Source organism: Hibiscus syriacus, unplaced genomic scaffold (genome assembly GCF_006381635.1).
Source record: "Hibiscus syriacus cultivar Baekdansim isolate YM2019G1 unplaced genomic scaffold, ASM638163v2 tig00110020_pilon, whole genome shotgun sequence".
Classification (NCBI taxonomy): Eukaryota; Viridiplantae; Streptophyta; class Magnoliopsida; order Malvales; family Malvaceae; genus Hibiscus; species Hibiscus syriacus.
Window position 1 is genome coordinate 2954575 of NW_024062568.1, and position 25773 is coordinate 2980347.

Consider the following 25773-nt stretch of genomic DNA (forward strand, 5'->3'; position numbering starts at 1 on the left):
AAAAGTTCGAACGTTGTATAAGTTAATGACAACAATGATGTTGTAAATCTGTACTGCAACGACGACATTCTTCTACTACTTCCAATATGAATCTTCATCGAAATCTTCGTTATCAGCTCCTCAAGAGTTATGTTTCTTTTGAATGATATTTTAACACGCTCATTTGATACGAAAACAACGTCGATTTCATCTTCTCGAATTTCACCATCATAATAAACAATAGCTGAAAGTCGCGCCATTCTTTTAGTTTAAAAGTACGACAATATTATATCTGCAAAAAAAATAAAACAAACCTGATTAAATAAATTATATATGAACGAAAATATAACACAATAAATTTTTTACACATCAACGTAAATAATTTAAATAATATAATTTTATATTATTATAAGTACCGTAAAACTATTTTGATGTATGCTTCTGCTTTTCAATTTTATAAACACAAAAATTAATTGAAAATAATTAGTATAATATTTTTTCAAATAATCATAATAAATAATAAGTATAATAAAAAAAATTTATAACGAAAAATCGCACGAATTTCTAAATAAAATATGAGAAAATTACTAGAATTATTATTCATTGACGGAATTGTTGTATTAATTTATAAGTTGAGATGAGAGATATAAGGAGATGTGAGAAACTTAACAGGAAGTGAAAGGTATTTATAACCATATAAGGCGCGGTACTTGTACCGCGATATATGTAATTATTCAGATAAAAGGTGATCCACGCTAAATATAATTCATACCCAGGTATAACACTGAGCATAGACAATGCTATATCCCTACGTAACGTATAGCGCGGATCAGGGGCGCGCTATACCCACATATAAAACTGTACAAGGGGCGCGCTATACCCATGTATCGTCAAATTAACATATAACGCGAAACATGAACGTGCTTTACTGCTATATGTGTTAGATCAAGAAATATAATTTGATCAATATTAGATCAATGAATATATCGCTCACAGCTGATTTTTTTTAGAAAAACGCCCAATTAAACACTTAATTTCTCCAATAATTAATTAGATTTTAAATTTTTTTAATTTGAGGAGTTGGATTGCAAGACAGTCGTAGCTTAGATTCGGAGCAAGCGGAAATTCGATGACAACGATGTTCAGTCCCGGTCGGAGTTCCGGGAGTTCGAGATTTCAGTTAGGAACAGCTAGTGGTGTGTCGCGGCTTAGATCTCCGTCGCTCAAGAAGCCGCCCGAGCCGTTGCGTCGGGCGGTGGCGGATTGTCTTTCTTCCTCGTCTTCTTCTTCTTCGTCGCAGGCTGCGGGAGCTGGAGGTGTTGGCTCGTATCACCATGGGAGTCCGTTGGTTTTAACTGAAGCTTCGAGGACACTTCGGGTTCGTTATTATTCTTTGTTGGATTTGAAATTCCTCTTATTGTTTTGTTATTAGATCTTGAAATATTGTTGTCTGTTTTTTTATGTTTTGTAATATAAAGAGTGGTTTTCTGCTGTGTATAAATATTGAAAAAAAAGGGAAAAAAACATAATAGATTTTTCGTTTAGAATTCATTTAGGTGGCAAAACGTTTGGAAACATAATGGATTTATATTACTGAGAAGCGTTCTGTATGCTTATAAATTGGTGGAAGCTAATAATGAAAATGGACATCCTATTTGATTAAAAATGAGAATGACCAAATGATTTGAGTGTTAAGTTTAATAGTGAAAAAGAATTTTAAGTGTGCATTTTGTTATTTGCAAAATTTAGATTTGAAATTCTAGTTCTTCACAATTTTTCTTTTGCTTCGGCCGAGCAAAAACGTAGTAAAAGCACAATGGAATACATCATAAGTTAATTAGTTGAAAATTGAAATTCTAAGCCTTTTCCTTTAACTTCTCCTGTGGAATTTATATTTGAATTTTGTAATATTATGATTCATGTATTTTAGATTCTTCTGGAGTTTTTGCTAGTATACATATTTTAGTATTAGACCTTTTTGCCTAACCTGTGGAATTGGTATTTGAACCTTATAATAGCAGAACTTATATTTAACAATGACAGGACTATCTGGCAGCGCCCTCAACAACTGACCTGGCTTACATTGTTATTTTAGAGCATACAATTGCAGAGAGGGAACGCAGGTAATTTATTTGCTTAGTGTGTACTTATATGACTGACCACAAGAGTGTTTTAGAGTCAGATGGGGTTATGAACATGTTTGAGTGTTAAATAGATTGGAAATACAGATTTTAAGTGATTGTGAGGTAATGTCTATATCTGATAAATGATGTTGTGGTTTTAGATTGTTTGAACATGTTGTCGATGTGTTGAAAGTTTAGAATGCTCCAATCATATGACAGTATATTTACACCAAATTTATGCAATGTTATACAAGTTGTGTAAGTTCTTCTAGAAACACCCGAGTTATGTTTGGATGTCTAGAAATTTCATAGAGACAGCGGCAGAAGAATATGCAATTTATTTCAATTTTTCTTAAACACCTGAATGGAATATAGTACTGCAAAGAAAAACATGTAAAGAGAAAATGATGCATGATTGTTATAAACAATTGATTTTTTTTTTTGGATAATTCATTTTTATTACCCAAAGAAGCAGAGATCTGCTACAAAAAAAACCAATTTCCTGATTACAAAAGGACATCCTACTTACAAAAACAAAAACATCAATTAAGCTATACCCCAATGATTACAAAGAGTAATATTCCTACCCCTTAATTGAATAGCTACAGATTCCTTAATAGAATGGATCATCTCTTCAAAATTTCTCGAGTAGCCTTGGAACAATCTCTTGTTTCTCTCCTCCCATAGAGTGTAAGTTAAAGCGGTCCAAGCTAACTTCATGATTGTTGTGAGTAAGGATTTTCCTTTCCATGCACCACAAGCCCAAGCTAAATGATTTTCCCATGAAAGTGATCTTCTCCGCAAGCCATTAAGGTTCAACACTGCATCCCACAAAGAAACAGCCACAGAACAGTGGAGGAATAAGTGATCCCTTGTTTCCAGTGAATCTTTACAAAAAACACATTTATCATCAATATCGAGCCCCATACGTTTCGGCCTATCCTTTGTTGGAAGTTTGTCTAATAAGGCCATCCATACAATCATACTATGTTTAGGGATGTGTAGAGGAAACCAGATCAGCTTATGCCAGGGGACTTTAGTTCCCTTCACTCTAATCACTTCCCATATTTCTCTAATCTTCTTACATCCAGAAGTTAAAACAGGATATGCCTCAAGTCTCATTTTAAGTATCCGCCTAAAGCTCCAACTAGAATTTATTCCAGCTTCCATATTCCAGAAGTCATTATCCTTTATCACGTATCTTTTGAGCCAAGCTACCCACAAAGAACCCTCACCCGCAAGGATTTTCCTGATTAATTGCATCATACATGCTTTATTCCAAGACTTGATGTCCTTTAGTCCAAGCCCTCCTTCAGATTTCAAGAGGCATACTTCTCCCAACTAACTCTAGCTCCAGATGATGCCTTATCAGTACCTTTCCAGAAAAAACGAGAGCATAACTGTTCAATCCTGTTGATTACCGTCCTTTAGTCCAATCATACTATAAACAATTGTTGCCAGCTGCATTATTATTATAATTATTATTTTACAGTTGATTACTGATTTAACTGTTGTTGCAAGTCATTCAAAGTTCACTTTCCCCTTTTTAATCTAGTCATTACGCTTAGCACATTGCTTGAATTAATTTTCTTTTTGGCTAATGTGTATATAATTTGTGTCAGTCCAGCTGTGGTGGGAAGGTGTGTGGCACTCCTAAAGCGTTACCTCTTAAGGTATGTTATTCTTGCCGTGAACTTGTGTTTCTCTTTTCATTTTATGTAGAATAGGGAAGCGTTTGAATGTTTGTTGGTTTCAGAATGCAATATTTGGACCAGAATTAACATCTAGCAAGTATTCATAACATTTGGTTATCAGTATAGTCTCTTTGTAAATATAGAACTTGCTGTGGTCGATATCCAGTTTTGGACTGACTGGAAAAGTTAAAAATATCACAAGTTCCAAGATTTATAGGGTCTATTTTATGTTGTTGTTTTCTTTGAAAATTTTGTTGTGTTCTATTTGGTGCAGGTATAAGCCCAGCGAGGAGACTTTGCTGCAAATAGATCGGTTTTGTGTCAACTTAATAGCTGAATGTGACATTAGTCCAAATCAAAGCTTGTCACCTTGGTCTCGATCTTTAAATCAACAACCTAGTACGTCAGCAACACCAACACCAACACCAACACCATCCGCAAGTGCTTCTCCTTTGTTGCCTGTATCTAGTTTTGCTTCTGGAGCCCTTGTAAAGTCATTGAATTATTTGAGATCCTTAGTGGCTCAACATATTCCAAAGCGTTCATTCCAGTCAGCAGCATTTGTTGGGGCAACCTTGGCATCTAGGCAACCACTTCCTTCGTTGTCATCTTTGTTGAGTAGATCTTTCAATTCCCAGCTATGCCCTGTGAATGTTGGGGAATCTTTAGAGAAACAAGATGCAGCAACTTTATCTGTTTCAAATTTGTCGAACATTGAGGAAGCTGATGGAATAGAGAAGCCTGAATATATTGCACATGATGTTTTGAAATGGCGCTGGCTTAGGGATCATCAGTCGCCAGTGTTTACTGAAAGGTACTTCATTTTGCAATTTGCAATTTGCAATTTGCAATTTGCAATTTGCGTATGCTTATCAAGTATCAAATAGTTCATGTTGTCTTTATTTTCTTCCTTTATATGTCTTGTCTCTGGTATGTTTTGGCTTTTAACACTGCTCTTCCATGTGTTCTACTGCTTCAAAGTCAATTTAACATATGAAATGTTTTATATTCAAGAAACAGCGATCAATATGCGAATATGCAAGACATGAGAACACATAATTGCTTAGAAGTAGGAGCAGCGGCTTTACTTGTTGGAGTCATGGAAGCTAAAATGAATGACCAGCCTTGGAAATATTTCGGCACAGCTGATATGCCTTATCTTGATCAACTCTTACAGCCCTCACCGGTCACAACAATTGGCCATTCCGCTTCTGCTCACTCCCACTTGAGAGCAATTACTGCATTGAAACGCAGTAAAGGAGGACCTCAACAATTTTGGTATGTTCTTCACTTGCTTTCAGATAATTGCTTTGATGACTTTATGTTTTGTCTCACTTAACATTATCATGGTTCGTAGGGATTTATTATACTTTGTCAGACTTATATGGTTCTGCTGTCAAACTTTATCTTTGCTATTTGATGGGTGGAAAGGTCGTAGACTGGTAGCTTTTAAGGCAATGATTTCAAGTTTCTTTCCTAGTTAGTGGTTGGAATCTTGTAGCTACAGGTTCTGTTTGTCTATAAAACCTTTTTCTAATAAATTATGACTGCTTTTATGGAGTTTTTCAAATTGGTACAACCAATCTGATGTTAACCATAATCTGGATTTAAAAGAGTTTAACTGATCCAGTTAGACAGATATGTGTTTCTGTTTAAGAGAAAACTAGCATAACATTCTGACTACTTTAAAACGTAAGCTTCTTTAAATGTGGTATAATTAGTAAGACGGAACTGTTGAGTTTAAGAGAAAATTAACCATGCATAGTTTAAGCCTTAATTTTGAAGTTGTATGGTTACAGTTCGGGTTCTTGCATTTGATTTGTGTAGGGATGATTCTCCAGCAAGCACATTCCGCCCACATGCCCGACCACTTTTCCAATATCGTCATTACAGGTGTTCCATTTGACATCCCTTAATTTCTTTTGTAATTTGTTAGGTAATGAATTTTGCCTCTATTGCTAGTTTGCTAGGTTCTGGAATTAAAACGGATCTTCTCCCTTTTCCTGTTAGCAAATACTCCATGTTTAATATGAGGACATTTATGTTGTTGAGTTGAACATGAAGCATTTATTAACATCCATTTACTACAATTTGTATAATTGTTCCATAGCATCATGATCCGTGGCTGGGTCTATCCTGCACTGTTCTTGTGCTGGAGTGCAAAATTATTGTATTTATTTTGAAGCGCTGTTTGTTTCACAGCATTGATAGATCTCAATGTGGTTTAGTTTATGCCTATGGTTTTATTCTCTCATCAAATATTTTTGTGTATATCAGTGAACAACAACCTCTCCATTTGAACCCTGCTGAGGTATGCGAGGTCATTGCTGCTGTTTGTTCTGAGACATCTTTTACAAATGCTAACACCATGATGATGTCTTCTAGATTAAGTAGTAACACTCCAAAGCCATCAATGGATGTGGCTGTGAGCTTCCTCATTAAACTGGTTATTGACAATAATGTTTCTTTCTTCCTCTTTACTTGGACCTCTTTTGTCCTGTATTTTATGCCTTCAATGCATCCTTTCTTTCTCACCCTCTCTCCTTAGCAACCTTCTTTTGTCCTTATAATAATAATATTACATTTTGCGTATTAGCCTAAGGTGCATAAGTTATTTTGGAATCATTCTTATGCGATAAACTTTCCTCCTTTTTAATTTTTATCCTGCAATCCTAAGTAAATGTTATTCTAATGCTTCTTGAATGGTTCACTAATTCGTTGCCATTTAACAATAATTTCTCCAAGAAAACAATGTATTAATCCATTTTAAGTATCTGAAGTTGACTTCCCCTTGATCATGGTTTGAACACACTTCAAATTGTCGCTTCCTTAATATAGGTGGAGATCTGACCCATTGCAAGTGTCAGTTATTCTTAAACGTTACCAGGGGCTTGAACCTGAATTGCCAATATAACTTGTTTTTGCACAGAATCGTGTGATTGATTTTATTGTGTTTTTCTTGGCTTGTTTTCTTCTTTTAAATTTCACATCTAATGATGATTGTTGGTATGGAGTTGCTGAAAATTTTGTTTTGTAGGTATGTCTTGGATTCTGGAACTGCTGCTCCTCTCACCCTATCTATGCTTCTGGTTTTTGTTTATTACATTTTTAGTTTTTTATTCAAAAGTATCGTGAAAGCATCTTTTAATTCTTACCATTGTTTTATGAACTTTCTTACAGGAGATGCTTAGTTCTCCAAGGACAACGTGTAGGGTGCGTGCTTTTGATTTAATTCTAAACCTTGCAGTCCATGTGCACTTGTTAGAGCCGATGATAATTGATGACAGTTCTCCAATTGAGGAAGAGTATTCTCAAGAAATACTTTTAAATAGTGAAGATCAGCTTACCACACAAGGGATGAGGAAAATAGATTCTTCCAAGAAGCTGGGAATGCCCTCAGCTACTGATAAATTTGAGTCTTGGATTTTAAACATTTTATATGAGATACTTCTCCTTCTTGTTCAGGTACAGGCAGTCTTTCAGCTGAAGCTTGTGCACTTTGGCTGCTTTGATTTTAGGATGTTCAGACCCTGCTTGTCTATACTTCCATTTTACTTTTCCATGCTATTGCATTTGTTCTCAGTAGTCTTTATGATCTCTCTCATGCCTTTAATACTTATTGCAGGCTGATGAGATGGAAGAATCTGTCTGGGCTTCTGCCCTAAGCTGTTTACTATATTTTGTTTGTGATAGAGGCAACATTTGGAGAAATCGATTAAAAGGACTTGTGTTGAAAATAGGGCTAATGTAAAGTGAAGTAAAAGGAATTGGGTGATGAAATAAATTAAATGAAAAAGGTAAGAAAAAATGAAAAACTTCACTGTCGTATATTCAAGTAACAATAGATTACAAGTTTAATATGTATATATAGTAGGTGAGAACAAGTATTTAATTTAAACTAAACTACTTAGTAGTTATCCTTATCTAACTTTCTAAGAGTTAATTTAAACTAAACTACTTAGTAGTTATCTTTATCTAACTTTCTAAGAGTTAGTGTTATATTAAAATACTAATTAATTATCCTTATCTATCGCATAGCCTACACTCCCCCCTCAAGTTGGGGAGTAAATGTTGAAAAGACCCAACTTGGATATAATCTCATCAAAGGTAATTCTTGGAAGTGCTTTGGTGAGAATATCTGCTAACTGATTCTTCGTTGAAATATAATTGAGTTTCACAGTTCCACCATTCACCTTTTCAGAGATGAAATGTCTGTCAATCTCCACATGCTTCGTTCGGTCATGATGAACTGGATTTTTTGCAATACTTATTGCAGATTTACTGTTGCTTTGAAGTTCAAACCATTTGTTAGCACATAACCCCAACTCAGTTAACATTCTTTGAAGCCAAATTCCTTCGCAAATTCCAAGTGCCATTGCTATAAATTTTGCTTCTGCACTACTTCGAGACATCACCGCCTGTTTTTTACTTCTCCAAGTAACCAGATTTCCCCAAACAAATGAACAATAACCAATTGTAGATCTTCTATCCGTTAATTCACCTGCCCAGCTTGAATCCGAAAATATTCTTACCATTCTATCATCACTTTTTCTAAAAATTAACCATGTCCTGGTGTCATTTTCAAGTATCTTAGAATTCTATTCACTGCCTCTAAATGTTCTTCTCTTGGATCATTCATATATTGACTCACTATACTGACAGGGAACGCAATATCAGGTCTAGTAACTGATAAATAAATTAGTTTACCTACTAGCCTTTGGTACTGTTCTTTGTTCACAGGACTTCCCAATTCTTCTCTCCTTAGCTTAAGATTTACTTCCATGGGTGTTTCTGCCGGCTTACATCCCTTCATTCCAGTTTCTGATAGTAGATCAAGGATATATTTCCTTTGATTGATCACTATTCCTTCTTTTGACCTTGCAACCTCCATGCCTAAAAAATATCGTAAAGTTCCCAAGTCTTTGGTTTCGAAGTCCTTCGCCAGTAGCTTTTTTAATCTTTCTATCTCCATACAATCATCACCTGTTAGAATGATATCATCCACATAGACAATCAAAATTGCCTTTTTGTTGTTTGAAGCTGTTTTGACAAATAAAGTGGGATCCGACTGACATTGCTTGTAACCATTCTGAATAATCACCTTTGTAAATTTGTCAAACCAGACTCTTGGAGATTGCTTAAGTTCATACAAAAACTTTAGTAATCTACATGCTTTTCCTGTATTACTATTCACACCCAGTGAAATTCGCATATATACTTCCTCCTCCAAGTTTCCGTTTAGAAATGCGTTTTTGATGTCTAACTGATGAAGCACCCAATTCTCATTAACTGCTAATGACAGTAACACTCTCACAGTGTTTAGTTTTGCTACCGGAGCAAACGTTTCATGGTAATCAACTCCAAAAGATTGAGTGAATCCTTTCGCCACTAATATCGCCTTATATCTTTCAATGCTCCCATCAACTTTGTATTTTACCGTGAATACCCATTTGCAGCCGACTGGTTTTTTATCTTTCGGAAGATCAACTATAATCCAAGTATTGTTATTTTCCAATGCTTTTAATTCCTCTTCTACTGCCTTTTTCCACTTGGGATCTTTCAATGCTTCTTCCACCGTATCTGGAATAGTAATGCTATCTACACTTGCTGTAAAGTTCTTAAAACAAGGCATTAGCTTTCCGTATGTAACAAATCTCTCAATTGGATAATTTCTGCATTTTCTTACTCATTTCCTTTGAGCTATCGGCAAGTCATTATCATCAATTAAAGCATTTAATTAGTGGAAGAACTCTGATTATCTTCTTCATTCTCCAAAGGATTCTCGTTCGGTTCCAGTTCATGACAGTGTTCATGTTGTGTGGGAGACTCGGAATTAGGTTCAGGGATTGATTTAGAAATTGGTTTTTTTCGTCTCTTGTAAATCTGCAACTCGGATTGAGGTATTTGAGGCGAAGTGATATACTGATCATGCCGAGGTAAATGTGTTTCGGTGGACTGGTTTGGCAAGGATACGTTTTCTGGGTTCGATAGTGTTGTTTGGTATGGCTGTAGCGATTTTGTAGGCTTATTTGACTGGTTTAACTGGTTTGACGGTGTTGGTTGATCAAAAAGAGCTGGCTGCAAATCAAGTGACAATTGTTGTGAGTTAACAAACTGATATTCATTATATGACTCCCCCTGAATAGTAGTTTTAAGGAAAAAAGGTGTTTTTTCAAGGAAAGTAACGTCCATAGTAATAAAGAATTTCTTTGTACGAGGATAATAACACCGAAAGCCCTTTTGAGTCGATGAATAACCCAGAAACACACACCGAAATGCTCGAGGATCTAATTTGGACCTGAAAGGAACATTGTTATGAACGAACACAGTACAACCAAAAACTCTAAGGGGTAACAATGAAGTCATCGGTTTAAAATTGGGAAAAAAACTAAAGAAAAACATCTCTCGGACACTTAAATTGTAACGGTTTACTAGAGAGACGGTTAATCAAATAAGTGGCAGTTAAAAGGGCTTCCCCCAAAAATAGTTAGGAACATTTGTGGAAAAAAGTAGAGACCGAGTAACCTCAAGAAGATGTCTATTTTTCTGCTCAGCAATCCCATTTTGTTGAGGAGAATTGACACGCGAAGTAAGATGAACAATCCCGGTTTCCTGAAAGAAAGAACCCAAAATATTGGCAAAATACTCACTACCATTGTCAGAATGAAACATTTGGATTGAACACTGAAATTGGGTTTTAACCATCTTATGGAACCGTTTAAATATTTCACAAGCTTTAGATTTGGTTTTCATGAGAAAGATCCATGTAGTACGAGTGTGATTATCAATAAATGAAATAAATCACCGAAACCCATGTAAAGATGCGACCCGAGATGGTCCCCAAATATCACTATGGATCATGGTAAATGGTTTGGACGGTTTATATGAAGAAGGTAGATAAACACTCCTAGTTTGTTTAGCAAGTGGACAAATATCACAAGAAAAAGATTTTGGACTCTTATTGACAAACAAATGTGGAAACAATTTTGCAAGATAAAAGAAATTGGGATGTCCTAAACGAAAATGCAATAACATAACATCGGTTGAAGGTTCAAGTAAAGGAAATTGTTGTATAACATGGTAGGAAGTAGATGGGTGGGAAAATAAAGTTGCTGGAAGTAGGTAAAGACCCCCACAAAGCCTAGCACTGCCAATCACTTTCCCCGAGCTAGAATCCTGAAATTCACAAAAATCAGAGTTAAATTTCGTGATACATCATAAATCAGCATAAATTGGGAACATAAAGAACATGAGATAACAAAATGTCATGATTTATTCGAATAGACCCATGACTGGCAACACTGGATAGAGAACCATCAGCTGTTCGAATATGAGAGATAGACGAGTCGGCATGAAGAGTGTGAAAGAGCCGAATATCACCTGTCATATGATCACTTGCACCAGAATCCACAACCCAAGTAGGAGTGGTGGATGTATTAGCCAAAGTAGCAGAAGGAATTTTACCTGCAGGTACTGATTGAAAATGAGTGTTTAACTGACTAAAAAACTGTTGCAACTCTTCCATTTGTTTTTTAGTAAACGAACTTCCTTGTAAATTAGTATTCACAACACAGTTTTCTTGAGTATCACATTGTTGATGTTGTTTTGAAGACTTCCCATCAGTAGGCTTGCCATGTAATTTCCAACAGGAATCCCGCAGATGGCCAACCTTCTTACAAGAGTCACACCAAGGTCTCCCCTTCTTTGGCCGAGTAGTAGTTTGAGAGAGAGGGATATAATTGTCACCATTCAATCGGTGACAGGTGATAGAGGCTGAAGAAACATCAGAATGGGGTGAATTAATGAGGAATTCCGAAGTGACCTCCGATGAAGAAGTGGTGGAATTCATGATTGAAGGTTAGATTTAGGGTAAAAAAGGGAAAAAATCGGTTAGATTTAGGTGAAGGATCGGTCACCTAGCTGATACCATGTTGAAAATAGGGCTAATGTAAAGTGAAGTAAAAGGAATTGGGTGATGAAATAAATTAAATGACAAAGGTAAGAAAAAGTGAAAAACTTCACTGTCGTATATTCAAGTAACAATAGATTACAAGTTTAATATGTATATATAATAGGTGAGAACAAGTATTTAATTTAAACTAAACTACTTAGTAGTTATCCTTATCTAACTTTCTAAGAGTTAATTTAAACTAAACTACTTGGTAGTTATCTTTATCTAACTTTCTAAGAGTTAGTGTTATATTAAAATACTAATTAATTATCCTTATCTATCGCATAACCTACAACTTGACATCAGGGTGAGTCAGTTTTTCCTGCCTAATTACCACTTCCTTGAGCTCTCCCAAATTTACCATATTGTTTTCTTACCCTGACTTAACCCATGATAGCTCTGTCTACGTGTGTGGAGGAAATTATGTCTAAGAGGTGATTCGGATGTTCTATTTCTTGTACACGTCTCCAATTTTGAAAGTATGTGTCCTGTAAAATAGGCAGCATTCCTTTTAACATCTATGAAAAAAATGAAACATCCCTGTAGACTTATCGGTCTCCAATTGATAACATGGCACTTTTGCATCTATCATGTTAAACTTCTGAGGCATGCTTTAGCAGTGTGAAATGCCTCCCAACAAAGTTCAAACTTTGCTTTGCAAGAATTTCTACGATCAATCTATGCACAATGTTATCTTAGCATTACAATTCCTCTGAATAATCCTGATGCCACTTTCTGTTGGGTCATGCTTGGAGCAAGTTTTTCTTTACTGTAGTCTGAGGGATTGCAAAACTGAAAGTTGGTTGGATTTGCTAGATATGTGATTCAGTTCCAACTGTGTAGGTTCCGAGAATATTGGGTGGTATTTGGTATGCCTCAATCGAAAGACAACCCTTTTCTTGTTGGTAAATTGCATATGTTGAAAAGAGTTAGTTGGCCCTAATTTTCAGTTTTATTTTACATAGTGCACCCTCTGCATTATATTTTGATATAATTTGCTTGATATGTGATTCAGTTCTAGCCTTAAGGTATAGTGATATTGGGATTGGTATTTGGTTTGCCTCATTTGAAACATATTCTCATCTTGTCATTGGAAAACTAAATATGTTGGAATATTTTAGGTTAAAATGGCAACAACTTCAACAGAAAAAAGAAACCCTGAACCTTACCACTTTTCCCCATGTAAGCCCATATTTTTATAGCATACAGATACAAATATGCCTTAATCCATAGTCTGTACCTGAATATATTTCTCAAGAGTTTTCAATTTTCAGCCACATCAGCAGACCACACTAACTTCATTTGGAGAAAAAAATCCAACTAGCATTGGCTTTAACAAAAGTAAACTTTTTGTATGGGAAGGTCTTATTTGGACGGAAATTGAAGGTTACAGGCTTATTTAGGTTGATAAAAGTGTAGGGCTTACTTAGAAAAAGTGTAAAAATTCAGGGTCTCATCTTTTATGCTAGCCATAACTCTAGTTTTCGCATGTCTTTTGTGTTATTCATGCTCCACAATTTTTCTTTATCAAAACTATGCTCATGCAGTCTTGTTGATCAAAGCTGACCTAAATTTTGGTTGGATTTCCTTTGAGTAATTTTATGATTTGGTTGGTTTTTTAGATGGTGATAGCTTAAATCTATTTAAACTTGATAATATTACGGCAATAAATCTGTCTCGTTTGTGGTCTCTTCACTTGTCTTCAGGTTGTCAAGGCACTTATGGTGATTAGCCGGATAAATTCCTGGGCTGGACTTGTTCATTGCAAGCTTGTTAGTATCCTAACAAACATGCTATATCAAGTACCTGAGGATTCTACTACAGCCATCATGAGTGCGGCAAGCTTTCTTGTTGACCAGCTTGACCTCATTGGTGGAATTGATTTTATTTTCTTTGAGGTATGCTGATTAGTTTGATATGGGCACGTGTAGGAATAAGATTTATTTTGTCCTACGCATAAGGCAATATTCCTGCTACTCTTGGTCTCCATGTAACAATTTTTAAATGATTGTTTTCCCGAATGATTCCTGAATGAAAAAATCTTTGGACCCCACCCAATATTTAATCACATGACAGATGCAGGGGATTCCAATTGATTTACAAAGTTTTTGGAATGTGAGTTTTGTTCTATGTAATGGCTTGCAATGTTCATATTTATGAAGTTGTTTGACCTAAAATAAATTAACATTATGATTTTTAAACACCTCATAAATATGGGGGTAAGTGAAATATATGCAAAAGTTCTTAAATATAGAGAAATATTTTAATGTATGTTTTTTTTTCTTTCAATTATCAAGTGCAGTATTCGTTGTCAACCTCAAGGGAAGAAAGAAAGCATCTTTATTTGGTGCTTTTCGACTATGTTTTGCATCAAATAAATGAAACTTGCATATCAACTGGAGTTTCTGAATATAGTGTTGATGAGATTCAGCCAATTGCTGCACTTCTCTCTTTGGCTGATGCACCGGAAGCCTTTTATATTTCTGTTAAGCTCGGGGTGGAAGGAATTGGGGAACTTTTGAGAAGATCAATTTCTACGACGTTGTCTAGATAGCCTAACAGCGAGCGCTTACATATGGTAATTTCTTGTAAATATTTTTGCAGTTCTTTATTTTCAGTCCCTGGGAAAGAATCCTTGGAGGACTGAGGGTGATTCTGATTTAAGCCTTTTCTGCTTAATTTAATCTAAAATAGTCCGTGCTACCTTTTCATTGTTACTAACTTTCAAGTTCATAGTCATTTAATTTACACTCAAATAACCTTAGTTAATAAATTGTGATTTAGATTATTGGTTAGGCAAAAATCAATTTATCTATAAAAGAAAACAGAAGACAAGAACAACGCTTGAATAAACTGCTAGTGACCTACCATTTAGTAATGTCCCACAATGTCTTAGGTGGAACACTTTATGCAATAATGTTGTTTTCTATCTTATGACTTTCTGATTTGTTACATGGGAAGTTTTGGTGGTTTTCTGTATCATCTCTTCTCTACGTTTTTCTACTTTATACAGTATGGATATTCTTTAGATGTGCTTAGATCCTACGAGGTTCCTCATTTGACCACCTTGCTTGATACCTGTTCTTACAAGCAGTTGGCCAGCTAGTGTGATCTTTGTGGTATAGTAAGTGGCTTTTCATATTTTAACCAACTGGAGCGACGTGAAGGACAAAAGTCCGTCATTTAGATCTCTTTATACTGTCAGGGACTATAGAGCCATTTCAAAATTCTATAGGTATACCAAGTCATAAGTATCCTTTTTCCCCCTCTGTTGACTTTGTTATGAATCATTCAAGGATCTATGTTACATTTTCATCATATACATTCTCCTGCTTCTTGATCTGTGGTCTTTTGTCTATCATCTGTAACCTGTAATTCTTGAGTAAACCTCTTTCCATTTGACTTTTGAAGAAAATGAAGTTTAGATGGCCAAAATAGATTCAGATGTTTATTGTGATTGAATTTCACGCTCGGTGGTTCCTCTCAGATGGATTTATCCATTCATATTTCCAAACAAATAGAAGATGCACAGCATAAAATAGATTGTATACATCTGAGATTTTGGGGATTTTATCATTAACTTCTGCATTTTGCATTTGAAATTCTTGTGCACTGTTTCCTAGTTCGCACTTTAGAACAAGTGTCACAATTCCTTTCTCTTTGTTGAGCAGATGTGCGATATTTTATTCTCTCAATTTTGCTTGAAAGTTCCCCATTCAACTGCAATGCAATTTGGCGAAGGAATACAGCGGAGTAAAGTTTTCACTTGCACAGAAGGAATTAAAAAAACTAGTAATGCTGAGTTTGTAACTCAAGCAAGCGGTCGCTGGGATGAAGTAATGGAAGAAACTGATAGCAAATCAGTCTATGGTGTTAGTAGTCCTATTTGTGAGACAGCTTCTATGGCTGCATTGCTACTTCGAGGACAAGCTATTGCACCAATGCAATTAGTTGCACGCGTTCCAGCTGCTCTGTTTTATTGGCCTTTGATTCAACTTGCAGGTGCAGCAACTGATAACATCGCACTAGGTGTTGCCGTTGGAAGCAAAGGAAGAGGGAAACTTCCTGGTGCTACTTCTGACATTAGGGCTACTCTTCTTTTGCTTCTAGTTGGTAAATGTACTGCTGATCCTACAGCTTTTCAGGAAGTTTTTGGAGAAAATTTTTTCAGGTGATCTCAATTTATTTGCTTATCAAGAATGATTTTGATAAAAGCTTAACCACAGACTTTTTCGAAATATTAACTTTCCTTTTTACCCTTCCTTTTAGGGAACTTTTGGATGATACTGATTCTAGGGTGGCGTATTACTCTTCAGTTTTCCTATTGAAGGTAAAAAAATCTATCTTGCGATTTTCTTTCTCCCTCTCGCCTCTCCCACTTGTTTTATTTTATTTGCTATATATTCCCTTTTATTTCCCTCCTTAGTCCTTCCTTTTGTGGTTATGCCTTTCCACTAAGCCATTCAAGTATGGGAACTTTGCAGAGAATGATGACCGGGAAACCAGAAAAGTACCAACACATGCTACAAAAGCTTGTTTATAAAGCTCAACAGGTAAGTGATTCATCAATGTTAAGTATGAACCCACTTAATTGCAATTATGAAACACAGATACATGAGAACAACTGATGAAAAAATATTGGAATGAATATTGATGGCGTTTTTAGTCTGAAACTCTGGATAACGGCATTTGTTGCTGCTACTTTTAATTTATTTGTTGCTGAAGTGTTTTTTTTTTTTTGTGTCAAATCTGCAGAGTAACAATGAAAAGTTGCTTGAGAATCCATATCTTCAGATGCGCGGGATATTCCAGCTATCAAATGAGCTTTGAACTTCGTTGTGTATCATGATTTTTCTTTGCAGAATTTAAATATACATCCGGCTGGAGGCACTGTAGTGTTAACATGACTTTCCTTAATGAAATTTTAACCCTAGCGACGAGTGGCCCGACTCTCTGAGTCCGTTCTTGATGTATGCTTTGATTTAGTGAGCCTGCACAAGATAGTTTGGAATCATAAAGTAGTTGCAAAGTTATTGAATTTTGGCCAAGAGTGCGAGATTCCAAGCTCAACTCCCTTACTTTCTAGAAGTAAAAAGAAGATTAGAAATTGTGAGCTTTGAGACTGGATGACGGTGTAAATTCTTTGCATGCTGATATATATGCTCCCAGATCTGCTGTACAAATAGAGACGAAGGTGAGACTTTTTGTTTCAGTCTACTTGTTCGAACATTAACTAAATGGAGTTTTGCAACTTTATAGAAATATATGATTATTTCTTGAGACCTTAAATTTCAGAAATGCCAGGAGAAAACGGAAAAACGGAGTGATTGGAGCTGTCAATTCATACGCCTTTCGATTCTGCTTCTGGATTGTGTATGTCAAGGGATTGAACATACTTTCAGGTATTCCCTATCTTATTCGTATTAAGTCATCGGTTCACACATATTCATAAATTTACTATCTGTTGTCCGACATCCATATACGACACATAACCGGATATGTGTATAGGGTATGACCCTCTTAATATATAGAAAAACATCAAAAACTAGAGAATACCTACCTAAGACTCACCTCCGACTTTGGGTAACATAGGCTAAATTTTATGCACATTGTTTATCAACTTTTTCGAAGATCCAGTTTAAAAACGCTGAACATCTGAAACAAAGCTATTTATCATATCAAATTTTAAGATTAATATTTTTAGAACCCGAAAATGTTCTATCATCGTTACATGAATTGTTGCTTGCACTAATATTTCTTCAATTTTGGAACAGTTATCCTTGAGCTTCACACAACACAGAAGAATTTATGGGCTACTAAAGGAGACTCTTTCTTTGTACAAAGTTATATTTTCCCATGGCCTTTCTTATAACTTAACTTTTTTCCGTGTGGGTTATTAACTAAGTAGTAAAAAAAGACCCTCCGATGTTTAACTGATGGTATGCTCTTTGCCGCGATGGCAATACAAACAGAGGATCATTTATTTTTCTACAAAGTAGGACCTTTTAATGCTCTCAGATTCCATTAATAGGGAGTTTTATCTCCTTGGATGTCTGTTTTTAAGGGGCATCTCCAAAGCGTGCATGACCTGACCTTGTAAATATGTGAATTTGGCTTTTTACTCTCGTTGATTGTCATCTCGCCTTAGACTAATTCTATTATTGTAAAATGTTTGATGATAATTTCGCTTCATATGCACGTTTTGATTGTTTGATTTATTAGAATTATTGTGTAAAGCTTTTTATCAAACCTTTCTTGTTATGTTTCCCTTTTCGAAAATGATTCAATCAAACTACGTACATTTTATGTTATTTTGTGTTTTCATTTTTCTTAATAAATTTGTATTTGAATCAATTATCAATTAATTATCAGTTCGCTTACTAGGATAAGGTGTTAGATCCTTAAGCAAGGTCAATTATTTAAATCTTGGTGGTGTGTTGTGAATGAAGGACTTGCTAAGGTGTTTGATTGTTGATGGTTTAAATCTGAATTGCTAAGGTGTTATATTGTTAATGGTTTACATCTTGGGTACTGTGAATGGAAAAATTCGGATTAGGAGAGTGTATTGTGTTGACTATAGTAATATCTGATATGAATCAGTTGGATTTGGGGTTTTGATTTAATGTAATAAATAAAACCAATATTAATTATCAGTGGGATAAGTTGTTAGATTCTTAATGGTTTAAATTTTGGTGTTGTGAATAGAGAATTCATTAAGGTATTAGATCTTTAAGCATGGTTAATGATTTAAAGCTTAGTGTTGTGAATGGAGGAATTCGGGTTGAGAGAATATCTTATATTTTGAGCATTGTAATCTTCAATCCGATTGCTCTGAGGTAATCAAGCTCCTTCTCGAAGCCGAAACATAGTCGAGTTCAATTTCTCTTATTCGTGCCATCCAACATTTCCGTGATTGAAGTTGGGCCGTTGATATTACCTAGGCACCCCGTGAATGTAGCATGGTTGCCGATTGTATAACCAAGTTTCCTGGTCTTACTACATCTCTCAAATCTTGTTCATCGATTCTCCACTGTCGGTCATTCAAGAACTCATAGATCGTGACATCATTCAAGAAATATATATATATATATAATAATTGAATTTGCGGTTTTAATTTAATATAATAAATAAAGTGTTAGATATTTAATTGTTTAAATTTTAGTGTTGTGAATGGGAAAATATGGATCGTAAGAGTTTCTTGTATTAAATATTGTAACATTTAATATGAATTAATTAAATTTGGGATTTTGGTTTAATTTAATAAATAACATGGATTAATTAAATTTGGGGTTTTGGTTTAATTTAATAAATAAAGCCTTGGTATTTTTAGTGCAAATAATTTTAAGTGATAAATCTTGAATAAAGATTTTGGTGTGTGAAAATTGAACAAAGATTAAAGGTTTTTCTATATATAATTATACACCAAACAATATTCATACATTGCATATCTTATTAAAGCTCTTTCATAATAATGATTTTAGTTTATATATTATATTAAAATTGATTTTAATAGATGTGCAAATTAAGCGATCTCAGTGATTAAAATATTTGTTGTTATCAATTGATGTCTCGGATTTGAGTATTGTGTATATAAGAATATGAACGTTTAATATCATATGATTTAGAGTGTTTGGACATATATTATCTTATATTCTCTTCGGATTCATAAAAAAATAATTTTGATGAATTTAATCTTTCAATTTATTTGATATGATTTCATCTCTTTAGACTTTCATTATACAATATAATAAAAACAGATTACTAATTTTACTATAAAGGATTAAATTATGTCAAAATAAAGTAGGAGGATACGTTTTAAAATGTCAACATGGTGAAAGGACTAAAATCATAATTATACATTTTTCTAACTAGGTTTGGCTTTCTTTTCATCACCGCAAAACTAAAACCCTCAAATCAAAACCCTTAATTCCACTTTAACTGGCTTCAATTTTTGCTAGGGTTTTCCAGCTCTTGAAAATAAGGAAAAGAAGATGAAAAACCTGAAGCTTTATTCGGAGATAACATCGAACCTTCAGTTACAATCAGAAGGCGAAGTATTACTGTTCTCTGCATATGATATCGAGAGAAATCGCTTCTTCTTTGCTTCTTCCTATAATCTTATTTACACACTCCATCTTTCTTCTCTCCAAGTATGCTCTTCTTTTCTCTTCTTCTTTTTAATTACTTAATATTGTGCAAATAAATCATGGGTATTTCTTTTTAAATCGATAAATGTTTTATGGTTAGCTGAATCGAACTTTATGACTTGACTTTTATCTCGAAAGATGATGGTTTAGTTTTTACTATTATAAGTTCTTTTTCATTCTCTTTTTCTTTTTAGCGAAGGAAATAACACATTTTTTTATCTAGTGAAATGGGGAATTTGTTATAATTCTAAGGTGAGACGAACTCTGCTAAAATGTTTAGGAAGGAGCAAAACGACTAATGAATTTTTAGGAGAAAATCATCACTTAGTTATGTAGCTTATACACTTGTTCTTTGAGATTTGGGTTTTTTAATCGAGTTTTTTTTTCTATTACCATGTATACTTGTTGACATGAGTTGATGAATCTCTCAGAATGAACGGGGGTGGTCAAAAGCTCCGTTACAAGCTGAAATCGATCCATTGGATTTGGAGCCTGAGGATGTTATTACCTCATTTGATTATCTTATGGAGAAAGAAGCACTGATAGTGGGTACTTCTTGTGGGCTTTTGCTACTGCACTCCGTGGATGGAAAGGAAACAGAAGTCGTTGGTCGGGTCGACGGTGGAGTCAAGTGCATTTCACCTAGTCCGGATGGAGACTTGCTTGGCGTAACCACGGGTTTCAGACAATTACTGGTTATGACTCATGATTGGGATTTGTTGTATGAGACTGCATTGGAGGACCACCCTGATGGAGTTGACGTGTGTAAGGATTTTCCTCCATTCTTCTGTGATCTCTTTTGACCTTTTACTTCTGACTCTAATGAATTTCCATGTATTTGTGCGCTTCATACTTATGTCGGAAATGTAGAATAATGTTTTTTTTTCTATCATATATTTTGCTTTTGTTGGCTTTTGTATTGGTTTTTTATTGAGTGTAACCTGGTTTAAGGTGAACCCGGATTTTCATCCAGAGAAATGTTTGGAAGTCCCATCTCTTGGAGAGGTGATGGGAAGTACTTTGCCACTCTAAGCGAGGTGTTGAATTCATCTTCTTCAAATAAGAGGCTTAAGGTCTGGGAGCGGGATGCTGGAACAGTACATACTTCCTCAGAGCCAAAGGAATTAATGGGGTCTATTCTGGAGTGGATGCCTAGTGGAGCGAAAATTGCTACCGTTTGTGACAGGAAGGCACAGAATGAGGGTCCATCAATAGTTTTCTATGAAAGGAACGGATTAGAGAGAAACTCATTTAACACTGGTGAACCAGTTGATGCAAGTGTAGAACTTCTGAAGTGGAATTGCAGTTCTGATCTTCTTGCGACTGTTGTCAGATCTGGAAATTATGATTCTCTTAAGATCTGGCTTTTCAGCAACAACCATTGGTATCTAAAGCATGAAATCAAATACCCAAGGAAAGATGGAGTTCGATTCATGTGGGATCCAACAAAGTCACAGCAATTAATTTGTTGGTCTCTTGATGGGCAGGTCACAGTTTTCAAATTCATCTGGGTAACAGCTGTCATGGATGAGTCAACAGCCTTAGTTATAGATGGCTCTAAGATCCTTGTGACCCCCCTCTCTTTGTTCTTAATGCCGCCTCCGATGCATTTATTTAGCCTTAATTTCCCAAGTGCTGTTCGAGAAATGGTTTTTTATTCCATGGCTGGTAAGAATCGCTTGGCTGCGTTTTTATCAAATGGCTGTCTCTGTGTTGCAGAGCTTCCTATGCCTGACACTTGGGATTCTCTGGAGGGCAAAGAATTTAGTGTGGAACTGTGTGCATCTGAAACGCCTGTGGGTTCCTTTGTACATCTTACATGGCTGGACTCACACCTGCTTCTTGCTGTTTCTCAGCATGGATTCAATCACATCAATTGTTATTTCCAAACCTCTTCAAATGAGGATAGTCTTCTTGGTTTCTATTTGCAGGAAATTGAGCTTGCTTGTTCTGAGGATAGCGTCCCAGGTCTACTGACTTGCTCTGGCTGGCATGCAAAAGTTTCACATCAGAATTTGTTGGAAGGACTTGTAATGGGTATTACTCCCAATCCTGCTAAAAAATGTTCAGCTTTTGTCCAGTTTGATGGTGGAGAAGTTTTTGAATATACATCTAAGTTGGGAATTAACAAACGGGATTTTAAACATGATGAGTTAAGGTTTTTTTCATCTTGCCCCTGGATGAAGGTGGTTCTAGTTGGTGCAACTGAACCATCAAAGCTTTTGCTTTTTGGTCTTGATGATATGGGGAGGCTTCATGTTGGTAGGAAAATACTATGCAGCAACTGCAGCAGTTTCTCATTTTACTCTAATTTAGCTGACAATGTAATCACACATTTGATTCTTGCAACAAAACAGGATTTGCTCTTTATCGTGGACATCAGTGATATATTGCATGGAGAATTAGAATTAACATATGAAAACTTTATCCATGCTGGTAGCAAACAAAAGGAAGAGGAGAATATTAACTTCATAAATATTTGGGAAAGAGGTGCCAAAATCATTGGGGTTTTACATGGAGATGAAGCTGCTGTCATATTGCAAACAAATCGAGGAAATCTGGAATGCATCTGTCCGAGAAAACTGGTGCTAGCCTCAATTGTCAATGCTTTGAACCAAAGGCGCTTTAGGGATGCACTTCTTATAGTGAGGCGACACAGGATCGATTTCAATGTGATTGTTGATTATTGTGGATTGCAGGTGTTCAATCAATTAGCTTCAGAGTTTGTCAAGCAAGTAAAAAATTTGAGTTACATAACTGACTTTGTTTGTGCAATTAAAAACGAAAATGTGATGGAGAAACTTTACAAGAAATTTCTCTCTTCACCATGCTGCAAGGAGCAAAAGGATCTATTAACCAATGAGTTCAAGGGTTCTGGTGCTAGTTTAGATGTGAATAACAAGGTATCGTCAGTGCTTCTGGCCGTAAGGAGCGCTCTTGAGGAACAAGTATCTGAAAGTCCTGCCAGGGAGCTCTGTATTTTGACCACTCTAGCTCGTAGTGAACCCCCTGCTCTTGAAGAGGCTTTAGAGAGGGTAAAGATAATCCGGGAGATGGAGTTATCAGGTTCTGGTGACCCAAGACAAGTAAATTGCCCTTCTGCTGAAGAAGCTCTGAAACATCTTCTGTGGTTATCAGATTCAGAGGCCGTCTTTGAAGCTGCTTTGGGCCTTTATGATTTGAACCTTGCAGCTATTGTGGCACTGAATTCACAGCGAGACCCTAAGGAATTTCTTCCCTTTCTCCAGGAATTGGAGCATATGCCTATTCTCTTGATGCGCTATAATATTGACCTTAGGCTACACAGGTTTGAGAAAGCTCTCAAACATATTGTATCTGCAGGTGATGCCCATTTCTCTGATTGCATGAACCTTATGAAGAAAAATCCTCAACTTTTTCCTCTAGGACTTCAGCTGATTACTGATCCTACTCGAAGACGGCAGGTCCTTGACGCTTGGGGAGATCATCTCAGTGATGAAAAATGCTTTGAAGATGCTGCTGCAACTTACTTGTGTTGCTCCAATTTGCAAAAGGCTTTGAAGGCTTATCGTGAATGTGGTAACTGGAGTGGTGTGCTGACAGTTGCTGGGCTGTTAAAGCTGGAAAAGAATGAAGTAATGCAACTGGCTCATGAGCTTTATGAGGAACTCCAAGCCCTTGGTAAACCTGGAGAAGCTGCCAAGATTGCATTGGAATATTGTGGAGATATTAATGCTGGAATTAATTTGCTAATCAGTGCAAGGGATTGGGAGGAGGCGTTGAGGGTTGCCTTTTTGCATAGCGGAGAGGATTTAGTCTTGTTGGTGAAAAATGCAGCACTGGAATGTGCAAGCAGCCTAATAGATGAATATAAGGAAGGGCTGGAGAAAGTGGGGAAATATTTGACTCGCTATTTAGCTGTTCGGCAAAGAAGGTTGCTTCTTGCAGCAAAGCTACAGTCAGAGGAAAGGTCAATAAATGACCTCGATGATGATACTGCTTCAGAAGCTAGTAGTACATTCAGTGGAATGAGTGTCTACACCAGAGGGTACGTGTTCTGTATCTTCTGTGTTTTACACGTAGCTTTTATTGCTTGTTGCAGAACATGTGATGTTTTGTGTTTTTGAGTTCCATCCATTTCTGAATGTGCTGTTTGCTTCCTGCATTAACAGGACAAGAAAAAGCTCTGCTGCTTCAACTGCCTCAACCGCAGCTAGCAGGGCAAGAGATACTAGGCGTCAGCGAAGTAGAGGAAAAATTCGTCCGGGCAGGTATGTGGTTATTGAAGTATCGGGATCTCCTTGCTTATATCTATATATATTTTGCTGAGACCATTTCTTGACTTTGTAGCCCGGGCGAGGAGATGGCTCTTGTAGAACACTTGAAAGCCATGTCCCTAACAGCTGGAGCAAGGAAGGAACTAAAGTCGTTGTTGGTTTCTCTTGTAATGCTTGGCGAGGAAGAAACTGCTCGAAAGGTGCAACACGTGGGAGAGAACTTTCAACTTTCTCACATGGCTGCAGTCAGACTAGCTGAAGATACATTATCCGATGATACAATAAATGAGCAGGCACATACTTTGGAGCGATACCTACAGAAAGTGAAAACGGAACAGCAGGATTCAAATGTTTTTTCATGGTGCAGTCGAGTATTCTTTTCTCCTTGACAGGTTAGCTCATTTCTTGCCAATGACCCTCCTCAGTCCAAAATTCTGCATAACTTTCCTGCTGCATCAATGTCAAAGTCGCTTTGAACCAACTTAGTTTTGAATCTTATCTCGCGTAGTTCCCCTCGTAAACATGCATGCCCCTGTCCATGCACATACATAAACTAAAATTGCATTGCCATAACTTTTCGCTTTCTTCATGATTCGTTCTTCAAACACAGCTTCAGAATCCATGCCATTAGTTACAATCTGATAAACCCCTTTGAATTCAATTGGCTAACGTCGAATATTCGCAACTGCTTGTCTACAGGCCCAAGGGGATGTATACACCCAAGCTGCTGTGCATTTTGAGATGATGAGAGAAGTCGGGAGATAGCAGTCACTGATTATTTATTCCATGGAAGTAGCTTTCTAAATCTTCCACCCTTCATTTCTTTGGCATTAGAAACTTTATTGGATTTTGCATTTGTTCCATCTGCTTTACTTAATTATGTTTTTGCTTAATTAAGCTTTTATTTAATAATAGAGACTATACAAGCTTGTGTTTCCATTTACCAAAATATACTGTAACTTGATCATATAACACGGCCGTAAAAGTAACTTAGTTCTTGCTCGGAACCCCAAGCCTCTGATGAAAATCTAACTTAATTTGGTTCATTCATAGCGTCTCGATTTAAATTTTTGACTTTATTTAAGAAATCTAATATCTTTTCTAATTGCACTAATTGTTTGTTGATATATTATCTAAGTTTTATATAGAAGAATTATATATAATATATTACTATTAATGTAGTTATTGTATTAAATAACGTTTAAAAATTATATAAATAAATAAATTGTATTTACTTCCGACATATTTCTTAGTGAATAAAAATAAATGCTTAAATTATTCAAAAAATAGTTTAGAGTTGAAAATTTATTTTTAGATGATGATCAAGCTTTTCAAAGGGTGTCAAATAAAATATCTTTTTTAACTCCTAAAGAACTTAGAAATAAGATAATTTTAAAATTTTAAGTTTTAACATGTTCATTATCAAACTAAATTCAAATATACAAGTAAAACTTTTACACGAAAAATAAGACTCAAATTTGAATAAATTTTATATGATTTCAATCAAATCAACATTATAAGGTAATATGTAAATAATATATTTAAGAAATATAAAAGACATTATGAACATAATATTAATAAAAATATATTATATATTAAATATTAAAGTATTATTTAATTTGT

At 35.6% G+C, this 25773-nt stretch overlaps 1 protein-coding gene and 1 pseudogene across 1 annotated transcript; both read left to right on the plus strand.

The window, feature by feature from the left end:
* Positions 1-1077: 1077 nt before the first annotated feature.
* On the plus strand, positions 1078-17053 carry LOC120213429 (annotated as a pseudogene).
* A 2637-nt stretch (positions 17054-19690) lies between these two features.
* Positions 19691-25058, plus strand: LOC120213292 (elongator complex protein 1). The gene is made up of 6 exons (XM_039211465.1): positions 19691-19897; positions 20326-20659; positions 20846-23921; positions 24046-24144; positions 24224-24542; positions 24850-25058. Exons 1-5 carry the CDS (start codon positions 19739-19741, stop codon positions 24537-24539), a joined length of 3984 nt encoding a protein of 1327 aa, XP_039067396.1. The 5' UTR covers positions 19691-19738; the 3' UTR covers positions 24540-24542; positions 24850-25058.
* Positions 25059-25773: the final 715 nt, after the last annotated feature.

Excerpts from the sequence above, each read along its gene's own strand:
- LOC120213292 (XM_039211465.1), top strand. The coding sequence starts at position 19,739 with ATGAAAAACCTGAAGCTTTATTCGGAGATAACATCGAACCTTCAGTTA. Across the intron at positions 20,660-20,845 it reads CCCTGATGGAGTTGACGTGT|GTGAACCCGGATTTTCATCC; the intron begins GTAAGGATTTTC and ends ACCTGGTTTAAG. Across the intron at positions 23,922-24,045 it reads ATGAGTGTCTACACCAGAGG|GACAAGAAAAAGCTCTGCTG; the intron begins GTACGTGTTCTG and ends CTGCATTAACAG.